The 21,249-nt window shown below is 43.7% G+C and overlaps 1 protein-coding gene across 1 annotated transcript in view; it reads left to right on the top strand.

Annotated features, from left to right (window-relative positions):
* Nucleotides 1–21,249, top strand: part of tmprss15 (transmembrane serine protease 15) — a 102,127-nt gene that overhangs the window by 911 nt on the left and 79,967 nt on the right. Inside the window, exons 2-5 of the mRNA XM_073044819.1 lie at nucleotides 6,730–6,869; nucleotides 9,165–9,232; nucleotides 10,962–11,113; nucleotides 19,297–19,416. Coding sequence (XP_072900920.1) covers nucleotides 6,730–6,869; nucleotides 9,165–9,232; nucleotides 10,962–11,113; nucleotides 19,297–19,416 — 480 coding nt within the window. The remainder of the gene's footprint in view (nucleotides 1–6,729; nucleotides 6,870–9,164; nucleotides 9,233–10,961; nucleotides 11,114–19,296; nucleotides 19,417–21,249) is intronic.

The raw sequence follows: 21,249 nt of genomic DNA, 5'->3' as shown, positions 1-21,249 counted from the left end.
CTTGAGACAACACCATATGTAGACACCTTCTGTGGTGAAGAGGGACTTGATGGATTTGGCTGAGAGGAAGAGATAGTCAAGTAGCATTTGGTGTTGGTGAATTGACAAAGGGTCAGTTGCTGACTATCCTTTTGGAGATCTTTAACAAGTGAGACTGTCAGAACCCTTGACAACTTAGTCCAGAGAAAATGTCTCTGGTGTCTCACCCTATTCTTAACACTGCCTAGAAACCAAAGTATTGAAGTGCTGGTAATCACTAATTGATTTATTATTGTCACATATAATTGGATAGAGTGAAAAGCCTTCTTTACATGTCAACCAGCTGGATCATTCCATACATAAATGGTTTGTTATGCTACGAAAGAAAACAATAACAGAATATAATGTTACTGTTACAGTGCAGGTAGACAAATACAGTGAGTGGGCAATAATGAAGTGCATTGAAAGATCAAGAGCTCATCATTATTTTTTATGAGGAACATTGAAAAGTTTTATAAAAGTTGGATATAAATACTGCTTGAGCCTGGCGGTATCTGCGTATGTTGCATACAATGGGATATGTTTGCAAACAGGGTGATATCAAAGATTAAATAGAGCTTTATTTGTCACATATACATCAAAACGCAGTGGAGTATGTTGTTCGAATAATGCCATGGAAGCAGCCTACAAGCGTTGCCATGCTTCTGGTACCAACATAAGATGCCCACAACTCATGAACTCTAAGTGTACACCTTTGGAATGTGAGAGGAAAGCAGAGCACCCAGAGGGAAATCCATGTGGTCTTGGGAAGAATGTACTAACTCCTTACAGACAGTGGAGGGCATCAAACCCTGATCAGTCATCGCTGGAGCTGTGAAGTGATTGCGCTAACCACTACCATGTTACCACATATCTTTAAAGATTAAGAAAAACAAACCTTTAATGTTACAGATTTTCAATGCCAGTAGCATTTGGATTGACTCTCAGAGTTGGATTGGTACGTAGAACATAGAAATCTACAGCATATTACAGGCGCTTCGGTGCACAAAATTGTGCCAACCATGTAACCTACTCTAGAAACTGCTTAGAATTACCCTACCACATAGCCCTCTATATTTCTAAGTTCCATTACCTATGTAAGAGTCTCTTAAAAGACCTACTGTGCCGCCTCCACCAACATCACTGGCAGTGCATACCATGTACCCTCTCAGGATCTTCTCCATCAACTTGCCCACCACTGAAGTAAGAATCACTGGTCTATACTTTCCTAGGTTATCTTCCAAACTTGCAATTCTCCGGTACTTTTCCTGCCCCTATTGATGATGCAAAGATCATCGCTAGAGGCTCAGCAATCTTTCTGGTGGCTCCACCATTTGCAACAAGGAGTTCCTAACAGCAAAACCCACTCCATGCTCACGGGGCTTGTCTTGGTTCTTTCCCTGCCAGAAAAATGTGTAGTCCCTTTCCTTCTGTGTACCTGAATCCGCCAAACGTGTTTCTTGTAGGGCGGCTATATCTACATTTCGCCTTAGTAGCTCAGTGTTAATGATGGCTCCTGTATCCTACCATAACTTCCTGTCTCATTGGAATGTACAAATGCAGAACTCCACACAAATATCCCCTGAACATTTGCCACATTTCTTATGTACCTTTCCCTGAGAACATCTGTTTCAAATTTAAGCTTCCAAGTTCCTGCCTGATAACCTCATAATTCCCCTTAGTCCAATTTCTCCAGTTATGCTTTTCTAACTTGTCTGTTCCTATCTCTCTCCAATGCTATTGCAAAGGAGATAGAATTATGATCACTATCCCCAAAATGCTCTCCCACTGAGAGATCTGACATCTGACCAGGTTCATTTCCCAATACCAAATCAAGTACAGTCTCTCCTCTTGTAGGCTTATCAACATATTGTGTCAAGAAACCTTCCTGAACACACCTAACAAACTCCACCTCGTCTAAACCCCTTGCTCTAGGGAGATGCCAATCGATATTTAGGAAATTAAAATCTCCCACCATGCCAACAACTTTGTTATTATTACACCTTTTCAGGATCTGTTTCCCTATCTGCTCCTCGATATCCCTGTTACTTTTGGGTGGCCTATAAAAACACCCAGTAAAGTTATTGACCCCTTCCTGTTCCTAACCTCCACCCACAGAGACTCCGTAGACAACCCCTCCATGATGTTCACCTTTTCTGCAGCTGTGACACTATCTCTGATCAACAGTGCCATGCCCCCACCTCTTTTGCCTCACTCCCTGTTCTTTCTGAAACATCTAAAACCTGGCATTTGAAGTAACCATTCCTGTCCCTGAGCCATTCAAGTCTCTGCAATGTCATAGCTCCAAGAACTGATCCACACTCTAAGCTCATCTGCTTTGTTCACAATACTCCTTGCGTTAAAATAGACACATCTAAAACTGTCCGTCTGAGCGCGTCCCTTCTCTATCACCTGCCTATCGTCCCTCACACACTGGCTCCAAGCATTCCCTATTTGTGAGCTAACCTCCTCTTCCCCAGTCTCTTCAGTTCGGTTCCCACCCCCTAGCAATTCTAGTTTAAACTCTCCCCAGTAGCCTTAGCAAACCTCCACACCAGGGTATTGGTCTTCCTGGGATTCACATGCAACCCGTCCTTTTTGTACAGCTCACACTTGCCCCTATTCCTATTCTCACTGTCACGTGGTACAGGCAGTAATCCTGAGATTATTACCTTTGCAGTCCTGCTTCTCAATTTCCTTCCTAACTCCCTGTAGTCGACCACTGTTGCTTCCCCCAGGTAGGCTGTTCCCCCCAACAGTACTCGAACAGGAGTACTTATTGTTCAGGGGAACAGTCACAGGGGTACTCCCTAGTACCCAACTCTTCCCCTTCCCTCTCCTGTGTGTTACCCACTTGTCTGTCTCCTGTGGCATGGACTATATATTTTACTGCTATCTTATATGTGCTATATGCTTTGTGCTGTGTGTGACTGTTGATACCATGTTTTGCACCTTGACGCCAGAGTAACACTGTTTCATTTGACTATATTCATGAGTATTCACTTATAGATGAATGAAACTTGAACTTGGAATATTTAAGGACGTGAGTGTGATGGTAGGTGGCTACTTAAATATATTTGTTACAATCTCTCTATGTTATTACTTTCACAGTACTCCAGTCTCCATTTCTCCCAGTGGGAAATTGATTAGGAAATGAAGAACTCAACAGATTTGACTCAATCAGCCAGATATAAAACACACATTTCACATGCATTCCTGTCTAATGGAGTGCAGGGGTCTAAATATTAAAGATTAGTTTACATCGTCCCACCACATCGAGGTGAGCAGACGGGGAGGAAGCATACTCGACCTCTGCTACTCTCATGTCCGTAACGCCTACAAAGCACTTCTCCGCCCTCCGTTTGGAAAGTCTGGTCATTCCTCCATCTTGCTCCTGCCTGCCTACAGGCAGAAATTGAAGCACGAGGCGGCCATAGTGAAAACCATTCGCTGCTGGTCCAACCAATCAGACTCAGCTTTACAAGACTGCTTTGATAGCATCACCTGGGAGGTATTTCGAGCTGAGAACATCTCTGAGTACACAGAAGTGGTCACAAGCTTCATTTGGAAGTGCGTTGAAGATACTGTTCCCCAAAAATCAGTTCGGTTCTACCCAAACCAGACGCCTTGGATTCAGCGCAAGGGATAAAGCTTTCACCTCTACAGGAGCTCAAGAGATGCCCCTGTGATTTACATAGAACTATCATGGTGTCAAAATGGCAACACAGGGACAGAATCCAGTCACAACTCTGCGACAATGACACACGCAGCTTATGGCAAGGTCTGCACACCATCGCAGACTTCAAGAGGAAACGCGGCAGAACAGCCAGCATTGCCGCCTCGCTCCTGGACAAGCTAAATGTTTTTTACCCTCGATTCAAGGTTGATAGGATTGAACCCCCGAGGAGAGCCGCCGACGAGACCTGCACCTTGGTCATCTCTGAGGCTGAGGTACATAGAACATTCCAACGTGCCAACAGCCACAAGGCAGTGGGGCCGGACGGCATCCCAGGGCGGGTCCTCAAAGTGTGTGCTGAACAGCTGTCTGGTGTGTTTATAGACATTTTTAGTCTCTCCCTCTGCCTGTGTGTAGTGCCCTCCTGTTTTAAATTGTCTGTCATTGTCCCTGTACCTAAGAGAACCAAGGTAGCAGGCCAGGTACCCTGTCGCACTCACATCAATTATAAGCAAATGCTTTGAGAGGCTGGTTAAAGACTATATCTGCAGCATGCTACCACCCACAATGGACCCCCTACAATTTGCCTACCGATGGTACCGGTCTACCGATGACACCATTGCCACAGCACTACACAGTGTCCACACTTACCTGGAGAAGAGGGATGGATATATTAGAATGCTGTTCATGGTCTACAACACCACAATTCCCTCCAGACTTGACAAGAAGCTCAGAGACCTTGGCCTACACCTCACCTTGTACAGCTGGGTTCTAGACTTCTTATCAGATTGCCATTAGGTGGCAAGGATGGGCTCCCTCACCTCTGCTCCTCTGATCCTGAACACAGGTGCCCCCAGGGTTGTGTCCTGAGTCCCCTTCTCTACTCCCTTTACACCCACAACTGCACTGCCACACACAGCTCCAATCTGCTGATTAAACTCGCAAATGACACAACTTTGATCAGCCTAATTTCTAGTGGTGATGAGACAGCCTACAGAGGAGAGGTTGACACTCTGACACAGTGGTGCCAGGATAACAACCTCTCCCTCAATGTCCAAAAAAAAAAGGAGCTGATTGTGGATTACAGGAGGAACAGAGACAGGCTCAGCTTGCTGAAATCAATGGGCCTGCAGTTGAGAGGGTGAGTAATTTTAAATACCTCGGTATACACATCACTGATGATCCAAATCCTCAAGACCTAGTACAGGGGCACCACTGAGAACATACTTTCTTGGCTGTATCACCGCATGGTTCGGGAACTGCACCAACCTTGATTGCTGGACACGTCAGAGAGTGGTACGGACAGCCCATCGCATCTGTGGATGTGAACTTTCCTCCACTGAGGACATTTATAGCAGCAGGTGCAGAACGAAGGCCTGGAAGCTCATCGAGGACACCAGTCACCCCAACCATAAACTGTTTCAGCTGCTTCTGTCTGGCAAACACCACTGCAGCATTAAAGCCAGGACCACCAGGCTATGGGACAGCTTCTTTTGACAAGCCATTAGACTTCTAAATTCCCTTGTCTGTATATTGCAATGGAGAAACAATGCAAGGATTTTTACTCCCTCATGTTGTGGGATGGATGTAAGATTTTAAGTAAATTCTAAATTCTAACTTGCAGTGACCACCAGCATCTTGTGTGTGTTGCTTGGATTTCCAGCATCTGCAGATTTTCTCTTGTTAGTGAAATGTGTCGTTTCTGGGTGAATGGCCATTACAGTCCAAGGACATCTCCGTCTACGGTGCAGCACCCCACAACACGCCAACCCGAACCGTAAGTCTTTGCAAAGTGGGAAGATATGCAGTCACAGAGAGAATGTACAAACTGCCTACAGAAGCAGTGGGAATCAAACCCCATTTGGTGATCGCTGGCGCTGCAAGACGATTGTGCTAGCTGTGATGCTACCCACATTCCAAAGACATATGATCAGGGTTAGTACACTTGTGGCCCACCACCAGTACTTGCTGATTCGATCTGATGTAAATTGCACTACATGTTTCGATGTATGTGTGACAAATAAAGCTGACCTTTAAAGGCATTTAACCGTTTCCTTGTTGTATTGGACCAAGGAATTGATAATGGACTTCATTCGAAAGAACACTCACCAGTTCTCAGTGAGGAATCAGCTGAGCAGTTTCAAGTTCTTGGGTGTTAACATTTCTGAACACAACATGTTGATGAAATTACAAAGAAGGTATTACAGCGGCTATATTTCACTGGGAGTTTGAGGAGATTTGGTATGTCACCAAAGGTACTCACAAATGTCTACAAGTGTTCCGTGGAGAGCATTCGAACTGGTTGCATCACCATCTGGTATGAAGGAGCCATTGCACAGGATCAGAAAAAGCTGCAGAAAGTTGCAAACACAACCAGCTCCATCAAGAGCACTAGCCTCCTCAGCAACAAGAACACCTTCGAAAGGCGATAACTCAAGAAGGTAGCATCCATCATTAAGGATGCTGATCACCCAGGATGTGCAGTATTCTCATTGCTAACATCAAGGAGGAGGTACAGGATCCTGAAGGCACACACTCAATGATTCAACAACAGCATCTTCCCCTCTGCCATCAGATTTTTGAATACACAATGAACCCACAAACACTACCTCACTATTTACTTTTGCTTTATTTTTGCATGACTTATTTAATTTAATTTTTAATATATACTTCTTATTGCAGTTTATAGTTTCTAAATGTGATGCTATTACAGCTTGGGCATTGGAAATCAGATTTCAATCCCGTAAGAAGCTTGCAAGTCCTCCATGTGGAAGGTGTGGGTTTCCTTAGTGTGCTCCAGTTGCCTCCCACAGTCCAAAGATATACGGGTTAATAGGTTAATTGGTCATTGTAAATTGTTCTGTGATTAACTATGGTTAAATTGGGGTTTGCTGGGCGTCATGACTCGAGGTGCCAATGAGAGCCTGCTCCATGCTGTGTCTCTCAATAAGAATGAAAAATGCCAACAAATTTCACGACAAATGCATGTGATATTAAACTTGTTTATGATTCTTTGATTTTCCTTTATTCTGCAGACCACCACAACACAATCAACCAGACTTCTCATATTCTAAGAGGCTCCTTCAAGATAACTCAAGGAGCCTTGTACACAGCTCAGTTACAGAACAAATCATCACTCCAATTCAAGGCTCTCGCATTTGATATCACAAATTTGGTATGTGTGATTCCGCTTTCAATGCCTTTCGGTTGTGTTCATTGTAAGGTTTAGTGGGGATTCAGAGAAGAGACTTCAATCATCCTTTGATCACATGGAACCTAGTGTTGACAGTGAACAGAACGTTAGAGGATGCAAATGGCTGGATTTGAACTAGGAATATTTGATTTGTGTTGGGTGACCTAGCTTACTGCCATACAGCATTCCCAGTGGAGTGTTGCAAAGGGGAATGACACCATCCTGGGAGACTCTCACAAGGGAATTGTTTTGGGCTGGCAGATTCAGATTCCGATCTAATTATTTACATTTACATTGAAAAGTGCAGTTTGCTTTAACGGCCAACACACCTAAGGACCTGCATGTGTCACCACACATTCCAGTGCCAACTTAGCATGACCACAATGTTCAGAAGAACACAAGCACCAACATGACACAACAACAGCAAAACGTGCCCCTTCCCCACTCAGACATACAAATAGTCCTCCATCCCCAGTTCAGGCCGCCTCCGGGCCTTTAGTCTCCAGTGGGCTCATGGACTTATACATATTGGATGCTTGCTATAAGCAGGTGTCTAGTCAGGTTCCATGACTGCCGTGATTTAAACTGGAAGTGATTTTAAACATGGTTAATCCAAGTTAAATTGACTTTGATCATGCTTTGCTGAGAGAAACGACTTTGTGCTTGAACATTAGGACAAGTATCAGTGCAAGTATCTGAGAGATGACTCATACTGGCAGGAACAGTAAGCTTTGGACTTTTGGCTCCTAGAATTCTGTTCTAATGGGGCACCTGGATGAAATCAATAACGATAATTTGGTATAATTAGTCAGCAATTCCATCTTGCTTGTCTTTCGTGACTCTGGGGTGTTACAAATAGATTGGGTGAACTTTGGTTTTATGTCGGTCCATGGCCTCCTTTTGTGCCATGATGTGGCCACCCTCAGGCATGAGGAGTAACACCTTATATTCTGTCTAGGTAGCCTCCAAGCTGAGGGCATGAATATCTATTTCTCCTTCCGGTTAAAAAAAAATTTCCCCTCACCCTCCCCTCTTCTTGTATTCCCCCACTTTGGCCTCTTACCTCTTCTCACTTGCCTATCATTTCCCCCTGGGTCCCCTCCTTCTCTTTCTCCTATGGTCCACTCTCCTCTCTTATCAAATCTCTTCTTCTCCAGCCCTTTACCTTTCCCACCCACCTGACCTCACCTGTCACTCTCTAGCTACTGCATCTTCTTGCCCCTCCCCCATCGTTTTTTGTTAAATTCTGGTGTCTCCCCCCTTCCTTTCCAGTCCTGAAGAAAGGTCTTGGCCTGAAACGTCAACTTTCTGTTTATGCTGCCTAACCTGCTGAGTTCCTCCAGCCATTTTTGTGTGATGCTTTGGATTACCAGCATCTGCAGAATTTCTTGTGTTTTTGGTTTTATTTGTCAAACATTGGTAGAACTGAAGAGCCATAGAGTAATTGAGTACGGTAATATAGCACAGGAACAGGCTCTTCAGCCCATCTACTCCATGTTGAACTATTATTCTACCTACTCCCATCGACCTGTACTGGGTCCATAGCCCTCCACTCCCCTCCCAACCGTGTACCTATCCAAATTTCTCTTAAATGTTGAACTCAAACCCGCATCCACCACTTCTGTTGGCAGCTCAATCCACACTCTTATCACCCTCTAAGGAAATAGTTTTCCCCTCAGGTTCCCTTTAAATATGCCTGCCTTGTGATTCAGATAGAACCGCTCATTTTCTCCTTAGCCCACCCCTTCCCCCTTCCCAAAGCCGTGTTCACACTAGTGATGAAATAGATATAGATATAGAAAGCTTATACACAATTTGCCAACATACTCCATACAGGAACCGAATGCCAATGAAATCAGCTGACATGGTGATTTCCTCCGTTGATACCCCTGTCCTCCCCCCCCTTTACCCCATCCCTATCTAATATTTTAGTCTGGTTCTCTTTCTCTCTCTTTTTCCCCCTCACTATAATCTCCCCCCAGCCCTACCTTTCTTTCTCTTTTATTTCCCATAATTCTCCACTTTCCCCCTAGCCCATTTCCCTCCAGCCTATCACTTCCCAGCTCTCTACTTCATCCCTTCCCCCACTTCTTATCCCCCCTCGACCATCCCATGTTACTCCACTCCTGATGAAGAGTTTCGGCCCGAAACGTCGTCACTACCTCCTCCCGTGGATGCTGTCTGGCCTGCTGAGTTCCGCGGGCATTTTGTGTTTTTATTTATCTCCAGCATCTGCAGATTCACTCGTGTTGACAAGGTGATTGTTTGTTTCTCTAGCTCCAGGAAATGTATATGCTGGGACAACTCCAAGATCAGTACAAAAACTGTGAGATTCTGGAGTTCCGGTGAGTTCTTGGGCAGACTCAGAGAATAGCACCTTACCCTTCCTTTAACCTCTCTCACAGCTTTCCTGCCTCAACGCTCAGCTCAATAGCAATACCTAAGGCACTGTTTATAGACATATTGCTGATGATAATTTAGCGAAAGCCATTGTTTGTAATGAACTGGTTCACAATATCCTATTTTTATCTTCTGCTTCCCATCACTACACCTCCTCTCATTTAATTTAACTTCCCACTACCCTCCTGACCTTTAGTTTTGTTCTAAACTCCACTCTCTTTTATATACATTTGTTTGAAACGGATTATAATCAAAATTATTCCAGTTTTGGGCAAAGCTCATTTGCTTCAAAAAGCTAATCCTTTTTATCTGCCCGTAGATGCAGGGTTTTGACCTGAATATTCCATGATTCATTCGTCTCAGTACTGCTGGTTAACCCATAGGGTTCCTCCAGCAAATTGTCTGTTATCCCTCCACGGAGTTTGCTTGCTATGTCCTCCCTTCCATAGAGCAGACCAATAAGAAGCCCTGCCATGAGGGAGCAGTATCCATCATCAAGGGCCGCCACTATCCAGGCCACGCTTTTGTCTTACAGTTGCCATTGGGCAGGAGGTACAGGAGCCTTAGATTCCACCCCACCAGTTTCAGGAACAGTTATTACTCCTCATCTGTCAGGTTCCTGAATCAGAGAAGATAACCTCACTCACTTCAACACTGAATTGATTCCACAACCGATGGACTCACTTTCAAGGACTCTACAACTCACGTTCTCAGTACAATTTTTTGTTTGTTTTTTTATAATTATTATTTACACAGTTTATCTTCTTTGCACATTGATTGACAGTCTTTGTTAGTGTGTAGTTTTTCATTGATTCCATTGTTTTTATTTTTCTACTGTGAATGCCTGCAAGAAAATGGATGTCAGGGTAGTATATGGTGACATGCTCACATCTACGGTGACGAAATGCTTTGACAGTTTGGTCACAGCTAAAATGAACTTCTGCCTCGGGAAGGACCTGGACCCAGTGCAATTTGCTTATCACCACAGTAGACCTACAGCAGACACAATCTCAATTGTTCTTCACAGGGCCTTAGATCACCTGGACAATACAAACACCTATGTCAGGATGTGGTTCATTGACTATAGCTCAGCGTTTAACACTATCACTCCCACAGTCCTGATCGATAAGCTACAGAACCTGGGCCTCTGTATCCCCTCTGCAATTGGATCCTTGTCTTCCTATCTGGAAGACCACAATCTGTGCGAATTGGTGATAATATCTCCTCCACATTGACAATCAACACTGGTGCACCTCAGGTGTGCATGCTTAGCCCGCTCATCTACTCTCTCTACACCCATGACTGTGTGGCTAGGCATAGCTCAAATACCATCTATAAATTTACTGGTGATACAACCATTGTTGGTAGAATTTCAGGTGAAGATGAGAGTGCGTACAGGAGTGAGATATACCAGCTACTCGAGTGGTGTCGCAGCAATAATATTGCACTCAATGTCAGTAAGAGCAAAGAGATGATTGTGGACTTCAGGAAGGGTAATATAAGCAAACACATTCCAATCCTCATAGAGGGATCAGAAGTGGAGGCAGTGAGCAATTCCAAGTTCCTGGGTGTCAAGATCTCTGAGGGTATAACCTGGTCCCATCATATTGATGCAGCTATAAGGAAGGCAAGACAGGGACTATATTTTAGCCTTGGTTGTGTTTGTTTTTCCAGGAATGGCAGTGTAGTTGCATTTTTCGAGCTCTACTTCACCACCGCTGTGTCAAACACCACTGTAAGGAACGAGATGGTGGCAACCATCAACGCAAATGAGGGGTCATTTCTGGGAAACTTTCGAGTAGACCTGGACAGTATTCAGATCACAGGTAAGGTTGAGGCTTAAAGTTAGGTGAATGGTGAGTGTACAGTCCTGGTGTTGTGTTCATTTTGCTGTGGGGACAATGTTACTAAACTGGAAGAAACGCACAAAAGATTTACGAGGATGTTGTCAGGACTCAAGGAGATCAATTACAGGGATGAACAGATTACTCTTTTACTTTTAAGTGTAAGAAACCAAAGGGTAACCTTACATAGAGTAATTGTCTAAAATCAGGAAGTGCTTAGAACTGGAGGACTTGGAGAACACAGCTCTATTTTCTAAAATCAGGAAGCGCGTAGAACTAGAGGAACTAGAGAACACAGCCCTATAGCTAGAGGTTGGAGGTTTAGGGTGAATGGTGAAATATTTAAAGGGAGGATGACTTCACTCACAATGTGGTGAGAGTGAGGAACAAACTGCCAGCAGAACTGTTGTATGCAGGTTTGATTTCAACATTTGTAAGTAATTTGGACAAGCATATGGATGGAGGAGGTTTTTTTTAAATTTTAGCAATGCAACACTGAGAAGGCCCTTCCAGTTCTTTGAACCACACTGCCCCATCAATGGCTGACAACCCTGATAAACCCTATTCTGAACATGGGACAATTTACACTGACATATTAACCAGCCTGGTACATCTTGACCTTTTCTCCTTGGAGCAATGGAGCGTGAGAGGTGACCTGATAGAGGTGTACAAGATGATGAGAGGCATTGATCGTGTGGATAACCATAGAACCATAGAACACTACGGCACAGTACAGTCCCTTCAGCCCTCCATGTTATGCCGACACATATAATCCTTAAAAAAAGTACTAAACCCACACTACCCAATAACCCTCCATTTTTCTTTCATCCATGTGCCTGTCCAAGAGGATCTTAAATACCCCTAATGTTTTAGCCTCCACCACCATCCCTGGCAAGTCATTCCAGGCACTCACAACCCTCTGTGTAAAAAACTTACCCCAATATCTCCCTTAAACTTCCCTCCCTTAATTTTGTACATATGCCCTCTGGTGTTTGCTACTGGTGCCTTGGGAAACAGGTACTGACTATCTACCCTATCTATGCCTCTCATAGTCTTGTAGACCTCTATCAAGTCCTCTCTCATTCTTCTACGCTCCAAAGAGAAAAGTCCCAGCTCTGCTAACCTTGCTTCATATGACTTGTTCTCCAAGCCAGGCAACATCCTGGTAAATCTCCTCTGCACCCTCTCCATAGCTTCCACATCCTTCCTATAATGAGGTGACCAGAACTGAACACAATACTGTAAGTGCAGTCTCACCAGAGATTTGTAGAGTTGCAACAGGACCTCTCTACTCTTGAACTCAATCCCCCTGTTAATGAAGCCTAGCATCCCATAGGCCTTTTTAACCACCCTATCAACCTGTGCAGCGACCTTGAGGGATGTATGGATTTGAACCCCAAGGTCCCTTTGTTCATCCACACTCTTAAGTAACTGACCATTAATCCTGTACTCAGTCTTCTGGTTTGTCCTTCCAAAATGCATCACCTCACACTTGGCCGGATTGAACTCCATCTGCCATTTTTCTGCCCAACTCTGCAGCTAGTCTATATCCTCTTGTAACTTTCGACCACCTACAGCTCCATCCACAACTCCTCCAATCTTCGTGTCATCTGCAAACTTACTCACCCATCCTTCTGCCTCTACATCCAGGTTATTTATAAGAATCACAAATAGCAGGGGTCCAGGACAGATCCCTGCGGCACTCCACTAGTCACCGACCTCCAGGCAGAATACTTTCCTTCCACAACTACCCTCTGCTTTCTTCCTTTAAGCCAATTTTTTTAATCCAAACAGCCAAGGTTCCACTGATCCCATGCCTCATGACTTTCTGGATGAGTCTCTTGTGGGGGACCTTGTCAAATGCTTTGCTAAAGTCCATGTGGACCACATCCACTGCCCTACCCTCATCAATTTTTTTTTGTTACATCTTCAAAAAACTCAATCAGGCTCGCGAGGCACGATCTTCCCTTCACAAAGCCATGTAGACTATCCATGAGTAGACTGTACTTCTCCAAATGCTCGTAGATCCTATCCTTAAGAATCCTTTCCAGTAGTTTGCATACCACCGACATAAGACTCACCGGTCTATAGTTCCCAGGTTTCTCCCAATTACCTTTTTTAAACAAGGGAACTACATTTGCCATTCTCCAGTCCTCCAGCACTTCCCCTGCAGCCAAAGAGGATTCAAAGATCATAGCTAATGCTCCTGCGATCTCTTCTCTCAATTCCCACAACAACCTGGGGTGTATCATATCCGGCCCTGGGGATTCATCAATCTTAATGTTTTTAAGAAGATCCAGCACTTCTTCTTCCTTAATCTCCACATTGTCCAGCACACAGGCCCGCTCTACTTCAACCTCGTCCTGATCAAGATCCTTTTCACTTGTGAATACTGAAGCAAGGTATTCATTTAGGACCTCCCCAACCTCCTCTGCCTCCAGACACATGTTGCCCTCTTTATCCTTTAGCGGTCCCACCTTCGTTCTCGTCATCCTCCTATTCTTCACATACGCATAGAACGCCTTGGGGTTCTCCTTAATCCTACATGCTAAGGCCTTCTCATCCCCAGAGACCTTCTCATAGTCAGAGGCTTTTTCCTAAAGCTGAAATGTCTAACATGAGAGGGCAGAGTTTTAACGTGCTTAGAAGTAGGTACAGAGGAGATGTCAGGGGTAAGTTTTTTACGCAGAGAGTGGTGAGTGCTTGGAATGGGTTGCTGGTGACAGTGATGGAGGTGGATACAATAGGGTCTTTTAAGAAACTCATGGATAGGTACATGGAGCTTAGAAAAATAAAGGCCTATGGGTAAGCCTAGTAATTTCTAAAGTAAGTATTGAATTGAATTGACTTTATTTCTTACATCCTTCGCATACATGAGGAGTAAAAATCTTTACGTTATGTCTCCATCTAAATGTGCAATGTGCAATCATAGGAATGTATAATAATTTATAATAACTAGAGCAGCCAATGTAATATAGAGTACGCTCAAGTTAGCGTGAGTTCATCAGTCTGGTGGCCTGGTGGAAGAAGCTGTCCCGGAGCCTGTTGATCCTGGCTTTTATGCAGCAGTACTGCTTCCCGGAGCATTGTGGGCGAAGGGCCTGTATTGTGCTGTAGTTTTTCTACGTGTTTGTGTTTTCCTATCTTTGGAGGGTGGGAGGAAACCAGAGGGGCCAGAGAAAAACCACACATCCCATGGGGAGGATTACAGAGACTCCTTACAGAATGGCACCGGAATTGAAATTGCAACTCTGGAATGCCCCGAGCTGTAATAGTGTTGCAGCAATTGCTACAATACTGTGGCACTACTGGAGGACTATGGCCACAAAATAATAGTTTGGCACAAACTTAATGGACCGAAGAGCTTGTTTCTGCACCATGGAACTCAATGACTCTATATAGGGCTTCTTTCTCCAGGTTTAGGTTGTGTTGGTTGTTAATGTAAATGACATATTTCAATGCATGTCTCAATGTAAGTGTGATAAATAAATGAATCTGAATCTGAATAGACTTATACAGTATGGAAACAATCAAGGAACAGAGAACATAGGTACAAGGTGAGAATGTTATATTCTGCAACTTCAAAACATTAAATTAATTCAAAGAAAAACACAGGGTAACTTCATCTTTACTTTAAGTGAGGCACACACGTATCACATGGTAGCGTGATGACGTATGCAACCACCATACTTATACATATAATCCGTAATAAATTATTTAACAAACAGGAAAACTTAATCAACCAATATATTTATTTACTTATTGAGACACGGCGCAGAATAGGCCCTTCCAGCCCTTTGAGCCTTGCTGCCCAGCCTAATCACGGAACAATATACAACGACTAAATAACCTGTCTTTGGACTGTGGAAGGAAACCGGAGAACCCGGAGAAAACACACGTGGTGATGGGGAGAACGTACAAACTCCTTACAGGCAGCTGTGGGAATACAGCTGGGTTGCCTCTGCTGTAAAGCTTTGTGCTAACCACTACGCCCCATATGCCGTACTCAGATATAACTGAAATATTAAATACGAAACAAAGAGGGGAAAGATTAAGCCGGAACTTGAGGGGCAACTTCATTGCACAGAGTGTGTACAAGGAACGAGATGCCAGAGGCACGCATGATAACAATTTAAAAGACAGTCGGACAGGAACATGGATAACGCAGGCAAATGGGACGAATTTGGCTCGGAGATCTTGGACAGTGTGAACCACTTGGGCCAAATGGCCTGTTTTCATACTGTATATGGATATTCAGATTCAGTTTAATTTATTTATCACACTTACATTGAAACGTACATTGAAATATGTCAGTTAAATTAACAACCAACACAACCTAAGGATGCACTGGGGGCAGCAACACATTCCAGTGTCCACAATGCTCGGAAGAACTCTATGGCTATGAGATCCTAAAATATAGGAGCAGAATTAGGCCATTTGACCCATTGAATCTGCTTGACCATTTCATCATGGCTAATCCAGTTTCCCTCTCAGCCTGTATGTGACTCCCTGGGGTGATATACCCTTTCGCTCTTTAAGGGGCTTCTCCACTGGACTTAGTCCCTCCATGTGAGTTAATGGAAGGTCCCTAAATTGCTGTCCTTCCCCACAGAGCCTTTTCAATGGCTGCACTACAAAGCCCTCAAAATGTTTACCCATTGACTTACACAGAATGTACATAGCTTCCCACCTGTTTCAGGCCTGGACCAGCACTATATTAGATGGACCTGCCTCATTAGCTGCTTGGGATACTGTTTCAGGACCACAGGTGTAAGTTTGGCTGATGCAATCTGCAACTCAAACCCAAAGCAATGGCCATGGGGTGACTACATTGAACACCTGCCAGTGACCGGGAGTGGAACGGGTAAAATTCAAAGAGTTGGGAGTGTCCAGGAAAGGTTTGGCAGTGCGGAGAGCTTTCTGGCTGGCTGCATCACCTTTCTAGTAAACAAGAGCCAATATGCAGGATCGGAAAAAGCTGCAGAGGGCTGCAAAGTCACTGACCTCCATCAATGGCATGAGCCTCCCCACCATCATGACATCTTCCTCAAGAAGGGGACATCCATCAGTAAGGACCCTAATCATCCAGGACATGCCCTCTTCTCATCACTGATATCAGAGAGGAGCCTGAAGACACTCAGCGTTTGAGGAACAGCTTTCTCCCCTCTGTCATCAGATTTCTCGCGGTCCATGAACCCATGAGCACTGCCTCACTATTTTGCTTTCATTTTCAGAATCAGAACCAGAATCAACTTTATTGCCAGTATGTGAAACCTACCAGAATTGTTTACAGTTTGGCACAAAGTTTTTTGAGGAAAAACGTTTTCACCCAGAGGGTGGTGGATCTGTGGAATGCTCTGCCTCAGAAGGCAGTGGAAGCCAATTATCTGGATGCTTTCAAGAAAGAGTTAAATAGAGCTCTTAAAGATAGCAGAGTCAAGAGATATAGGGAGAAGTCAGGAACAGGGTACTGATTGTGGATGATCAGCCGTGATCAGATTGAATGGTGGCTGTAAATCTGCCCAGAGTAGGCCGTCCTCAAAAACTGTGACCGTGCAAGAAGGGCACTAGTGAGAGAGGCCACCAAGAGAACTCTGACAACTCTGGAGGAGTTACAAGCTTCAGAGGCTGAGATGGGAGAGACTGTGCATACAACAACTGTTGCCTGGGTGCTTCACCAGTCGCAGATTAATGGGAGAATCACAAAGAGAAAGCCACTGTTGAAAAAACAACTCACATGAAATCTCAGCTAGTGTTTACCAGAAGGCTTGTGAGAGACTCTGAAGCTGGAAGAAGGGTCTATGTTCTGATGAAACCAAAATTGAACTTGTTGGCCATCAGGCTAAACACTAGGTTTGGCATAAGCCAAACACCAGACATCATCAAAAGCATACCATCCCTACTGTGAAGCATGATGGTGGCTGCATCATGGTTTGCTGAAAGGAAAATCCCGCCTGACTAACCTACTGCAATTTTTTGAGGAAATTACAAGCAGGGTAGACAAAGGAGATGCAGTGGATGTGGTGTACTTGGATTTTCAGAAGGCCTTTGACAAGGTGCTGCACAGGAGGCTGCTTAGAGAGATAAGTGCCCATGGAATTACAGGGAAGTTACTAGCATGGGTGGAGCATTGGTTGATTAGAAGAAAGCAGAGTGGGAATAAAGGGATCCTATTCTGGCTGGCTGTCAGTTACCACTGGAGTTCCACAAGGGTCAGTGTGGGACCGCTGCTTTTTACAATGTATGTCAATGATTTGAACTATGGGATTAATGGATTTGTGGCTAAGTTTGCCGATGATACAAAGATAGGTGGAGGAGCGGGTAGTGTTGAGGAAACAGAGTGCCTGCAGAGAGACTTAGATAGTTTAGGGGAATGGCCAAAGAAGTGGCAAATGAAATACAATGTTGGAAAGTGTAAGGTCATGCACTTTGATGGAAGAAATAATCCGGCAGACTATTATTTAGATAGAGAGAGAATTCAAAACACAGAGATACTAAGGGACTTGGGAGTCTTTGTGCAGGATTCCCTAAAGGTTAACCTCCAGGCTGAGTCAGTAGTGAAGAAGGCAAATGCAATGTTGGCATTCATCTCTAGAGGTATAGAATATTAAGAGCAGGGATGTGATGTTGAGGCTCTATAAGGCACTTGTGAAACCACACTTGGAGAATTGTGTGCAGTTTTGGACTCCTTATTTAGAAAGAATATACTGACAGAGAAGATTGATGAGAATGATTCCGGAAATGAAAGGGTTACCGTGTGAGGAACATCTGGTGGCTCTTGGGCTGTATTCCCTGGAGATCAGGAGAATGAGGGGGGGATCTCATAGAAACATTCTGAATGTTAAAAGGTGTGAACAGATTAGATATGGCAAAGTTATTTCCCATGGTAGGGGAGTCTAGGACAAGAGAGCATGAATTCAGGATTGAAGGTCGTCCATTTAGAACAGAGGTGCGGAGCTATTACTTTAGTCAGAGGGTGGTAAATCTGTGGAATTTGTTTTCATGAGTGGCTTTGGAGGCCAAGTCATTGGGTGCATTTAAGACAGAGATAGATAGGTTCTTGATTAGCCAGGGCATCAAAGGGTATGGGGAGAAGGCAGTAGTGTTGGGATGACTGGAAGAATTGGATCAGACATTTGAATTGTGGAGCACACTCAATGGGCTGAATAGCCTACTCCTGCTCCTATATTTTATGGTCTTATGGTCTTATGTTGTGGGGATGCTTCACTGCAGCAGGCCCTGGAAGGCCTGTGAAGGTAGAGGGCAAAATGAATGCAGCAAAAAAAAGGGAAATCCTGATGCAGTCTGCAAAAGAACTGTAACTTGGGAGAAGATTTGTTTTCCAACAAGACAATTACCCCAAGCATAAAGCCAAAGCTACACAGGAATGGCTTAAAAACAACAAAGTTAATGTTCTGGAGTGGCCAAGTCAGAGTCCAGACCTCATTCAAATTGAGAATTTATGGCTGGACTGGCAAAGGGCTGTTCACTCATGATCCCCATTCAATCTGGCAGAGCTTAAACAGTTTTATAAAGATGGATGGAGAAAAATTGTAATGTCCAGATGTGCAAAGCTGATAGAGGCCTATCCACACAGACCCAAGGCCATAATTGCTGCCAAAGATACATCTACTAATTACTGACTTGAAGGGATTAAGTAAATAGGCAATCAATTATTTTGTGTTTAATAATTATAATAAATTTATACCAATTTGTAGAAATTTGTTTTCACTTTGACATGAGAGTCTTTTCATTTGATCAGTGTCAAAAAAGTCAAATTAAATCCATTGTGATTCAATGTTGTAAAACAATAAAACCTGAAAATTTCCAAGGGAGCTGGGGGTAAGTACTTTTTATAGGCACTGTATATGTGCCTAAAGCTTTTTCACAGTACTGTATGAATAGATTCAATAATTATCAACAGATCAAGGAGAGCAGGTAAGACCATTTAACATTTTTTTTTAAGTATTTCTTTTTTTAACTTATTGTAAATTTAAGTTTACAATAAGCCACAATTTAAGCCACAAAACAGCAAATATAACAATACAAGTCAGTGTTAACGAATTTCCTGACATTCGCCGGTGTTAGTAAACCTGATTCTGATTCTGATTTGACTTCAACACCAACTGATCTTCTCTTTCTGATTTACCTCTATTGTGCCAAAGACCAGTGTTTTCCAGGAAGCTGGATGTGTGGCAATGGGAAGACTTGCATAAATCAAAGTTTGTTGTGCGATGGAGAAGCCGATTGTCCGGATGCCCTGGATGAAGACGAAGAATATTGTGGTATGCTTGCCAGTTCTGTGAGTTTGCGATCACCTTTTGCCTACTTGTACCTTGTTTTTTGGCTCTTTCACTCCGACAGAGGTAGATAAAGATTCACTTCATTTGCCAAATGCACATCGAAACATCAACATGGAGTAAAATGCATCATTTTGCACCAGCAATCAACACTGTCTGAGGATATACTGTGGTCAGCTCAGTTCGCCTTGCATCAAGTACCAATATAGCATGCCCACAACTTACTAACCCTGTATGTGGGAGGAAATTGGAGCACACAGAGGAAACCACACAGTCAAGGGGAGAACATACAAACCTCTTACAGAGAGTGGTAGGAATTGAATGCAGTTGTCACTGAAAAGCTTTATGCTAATTGCTATGCTATTGTGCCTCCTTCCCCCCCCCCCCCCCCCATGTACTGGTTACATTTGTCATCAGCTGTAAAGAATTAAGGGTTGTCAAGCAGTCACGAAGGGCTTAAATAGCAAGTTGGTTTCAGCCTCCCAACTACACACAATGATTCCAAACACGTTCTCACTCACATCCTGTACAGCTGCAACATGACATCCAAACTTTTATAGTCAACGTGGGCGTTGTAGAATTTCACATCAGGCCATTCAGCCCTTCTGTACCAGGGCTTCAATTGGACATAATTCTGCCCCTTATCTTGGCGATCACCATAGGTACACAGATAGGAAAGGTTCAGAGGGATATGGAGCAAACTAGAGCAATGGAAATGACCTATTTTATTTTAGTTATTTTATTTATTTAGAGATACAGCATGAAACAGGCTCTTCCGTCCCAACAAGCCATACAGCCCTGCAACTCATCTATTTAACCCTAGAATAGTCACAAGGCAATTTACAATGACCAGTTAATCTATTACCTGATACGTCTTTGGACTGTGGGGGGAAACTGGAGCACCTGAAGGAAATTCACATGTTCTTGGGGAGGATGTACAAACTCACACTATCCATTATGTTATCATGGCATCCTGTACCACTCAGATGGGCATTTTGGTTGGCATGGATGAGTTGGGCCTGGTTCCATGCTGTATAACTGTATGCTTCAATGACTCTAAGGGCTGAAGTGTGATTTGCAATTTCCCTGCAGTAATCTTTTATGTACCCTCTCCACAGTGCCACTTATGAATAACCTTTGCATAATACATAAGAACATAAGAAATAAGAGCAGGAGTAGGCCATCCAGCCCATCAATCCTGCCCCACCATTCAATAAGATCATGGCTGATCTGTGCATAAACTCAGCTCGATCTACCTGCTTTTCTCCCATAACCCTTAATTCCCTTACTATGTAAAAATCTATCTAACTGTATCTTAAATATATTTAGTGAAGAAGCCTCAACTGCTTCCCTGGGCAAAGAATTCCACAGATTCACCACTCTCTGGGAAAAACAGTTTCTTCTCATCTTCATCCTAAATAATTTCCCCTGAATCATGAGGCAATGTCCCCTCATTCTACTCTCACCTTACGAATGGAAAACAACCTTCCTACTTCTATCTTATCCATCCCTTTCAAAATTTTGTATGTTTCGATAAGATCCCCTCTCATTCTTCTGAATTTCAGAGAGTATAGTCCCAGGCAACTCAATCTCTCCTCATAGGTTAACCCCTTTATCCCTGGAATCAACCTGGTGAACCTCCTCTGCACTGCCTCCAAAGCCAGTGTATCCTTCCTCGTATATAGACCAGAACTGCACACAGTACTCCAGGTGTGGCCTCGCCAGTACCCTGTATAGTTGCAGTACGACCTCCCTGCTCTTGAATTCAGTCCCTTTAACAATGAAGGCCAACATTCCGTTCGCCTTCTTAATAACCTG

This window comes from Hemitrygon akajei, chromosome 5 (genome assembly GCF_048418815.1).
Source record: "Hemitrygon akajei chromosome 5, sHemAka1.3, whole genome shotgun sequence".
Taxonomy (NCBI): domain Eukaryota; kingdom Metazoa; phylum Chordata; class Chondrichthyes; order Myliobatiformes; family Dasyatidae; genus Hemitrygon; species Hemitrygon akajei.
This window is presented reverse-complemented; position numbering and strand designations above follow the sequence as displayed.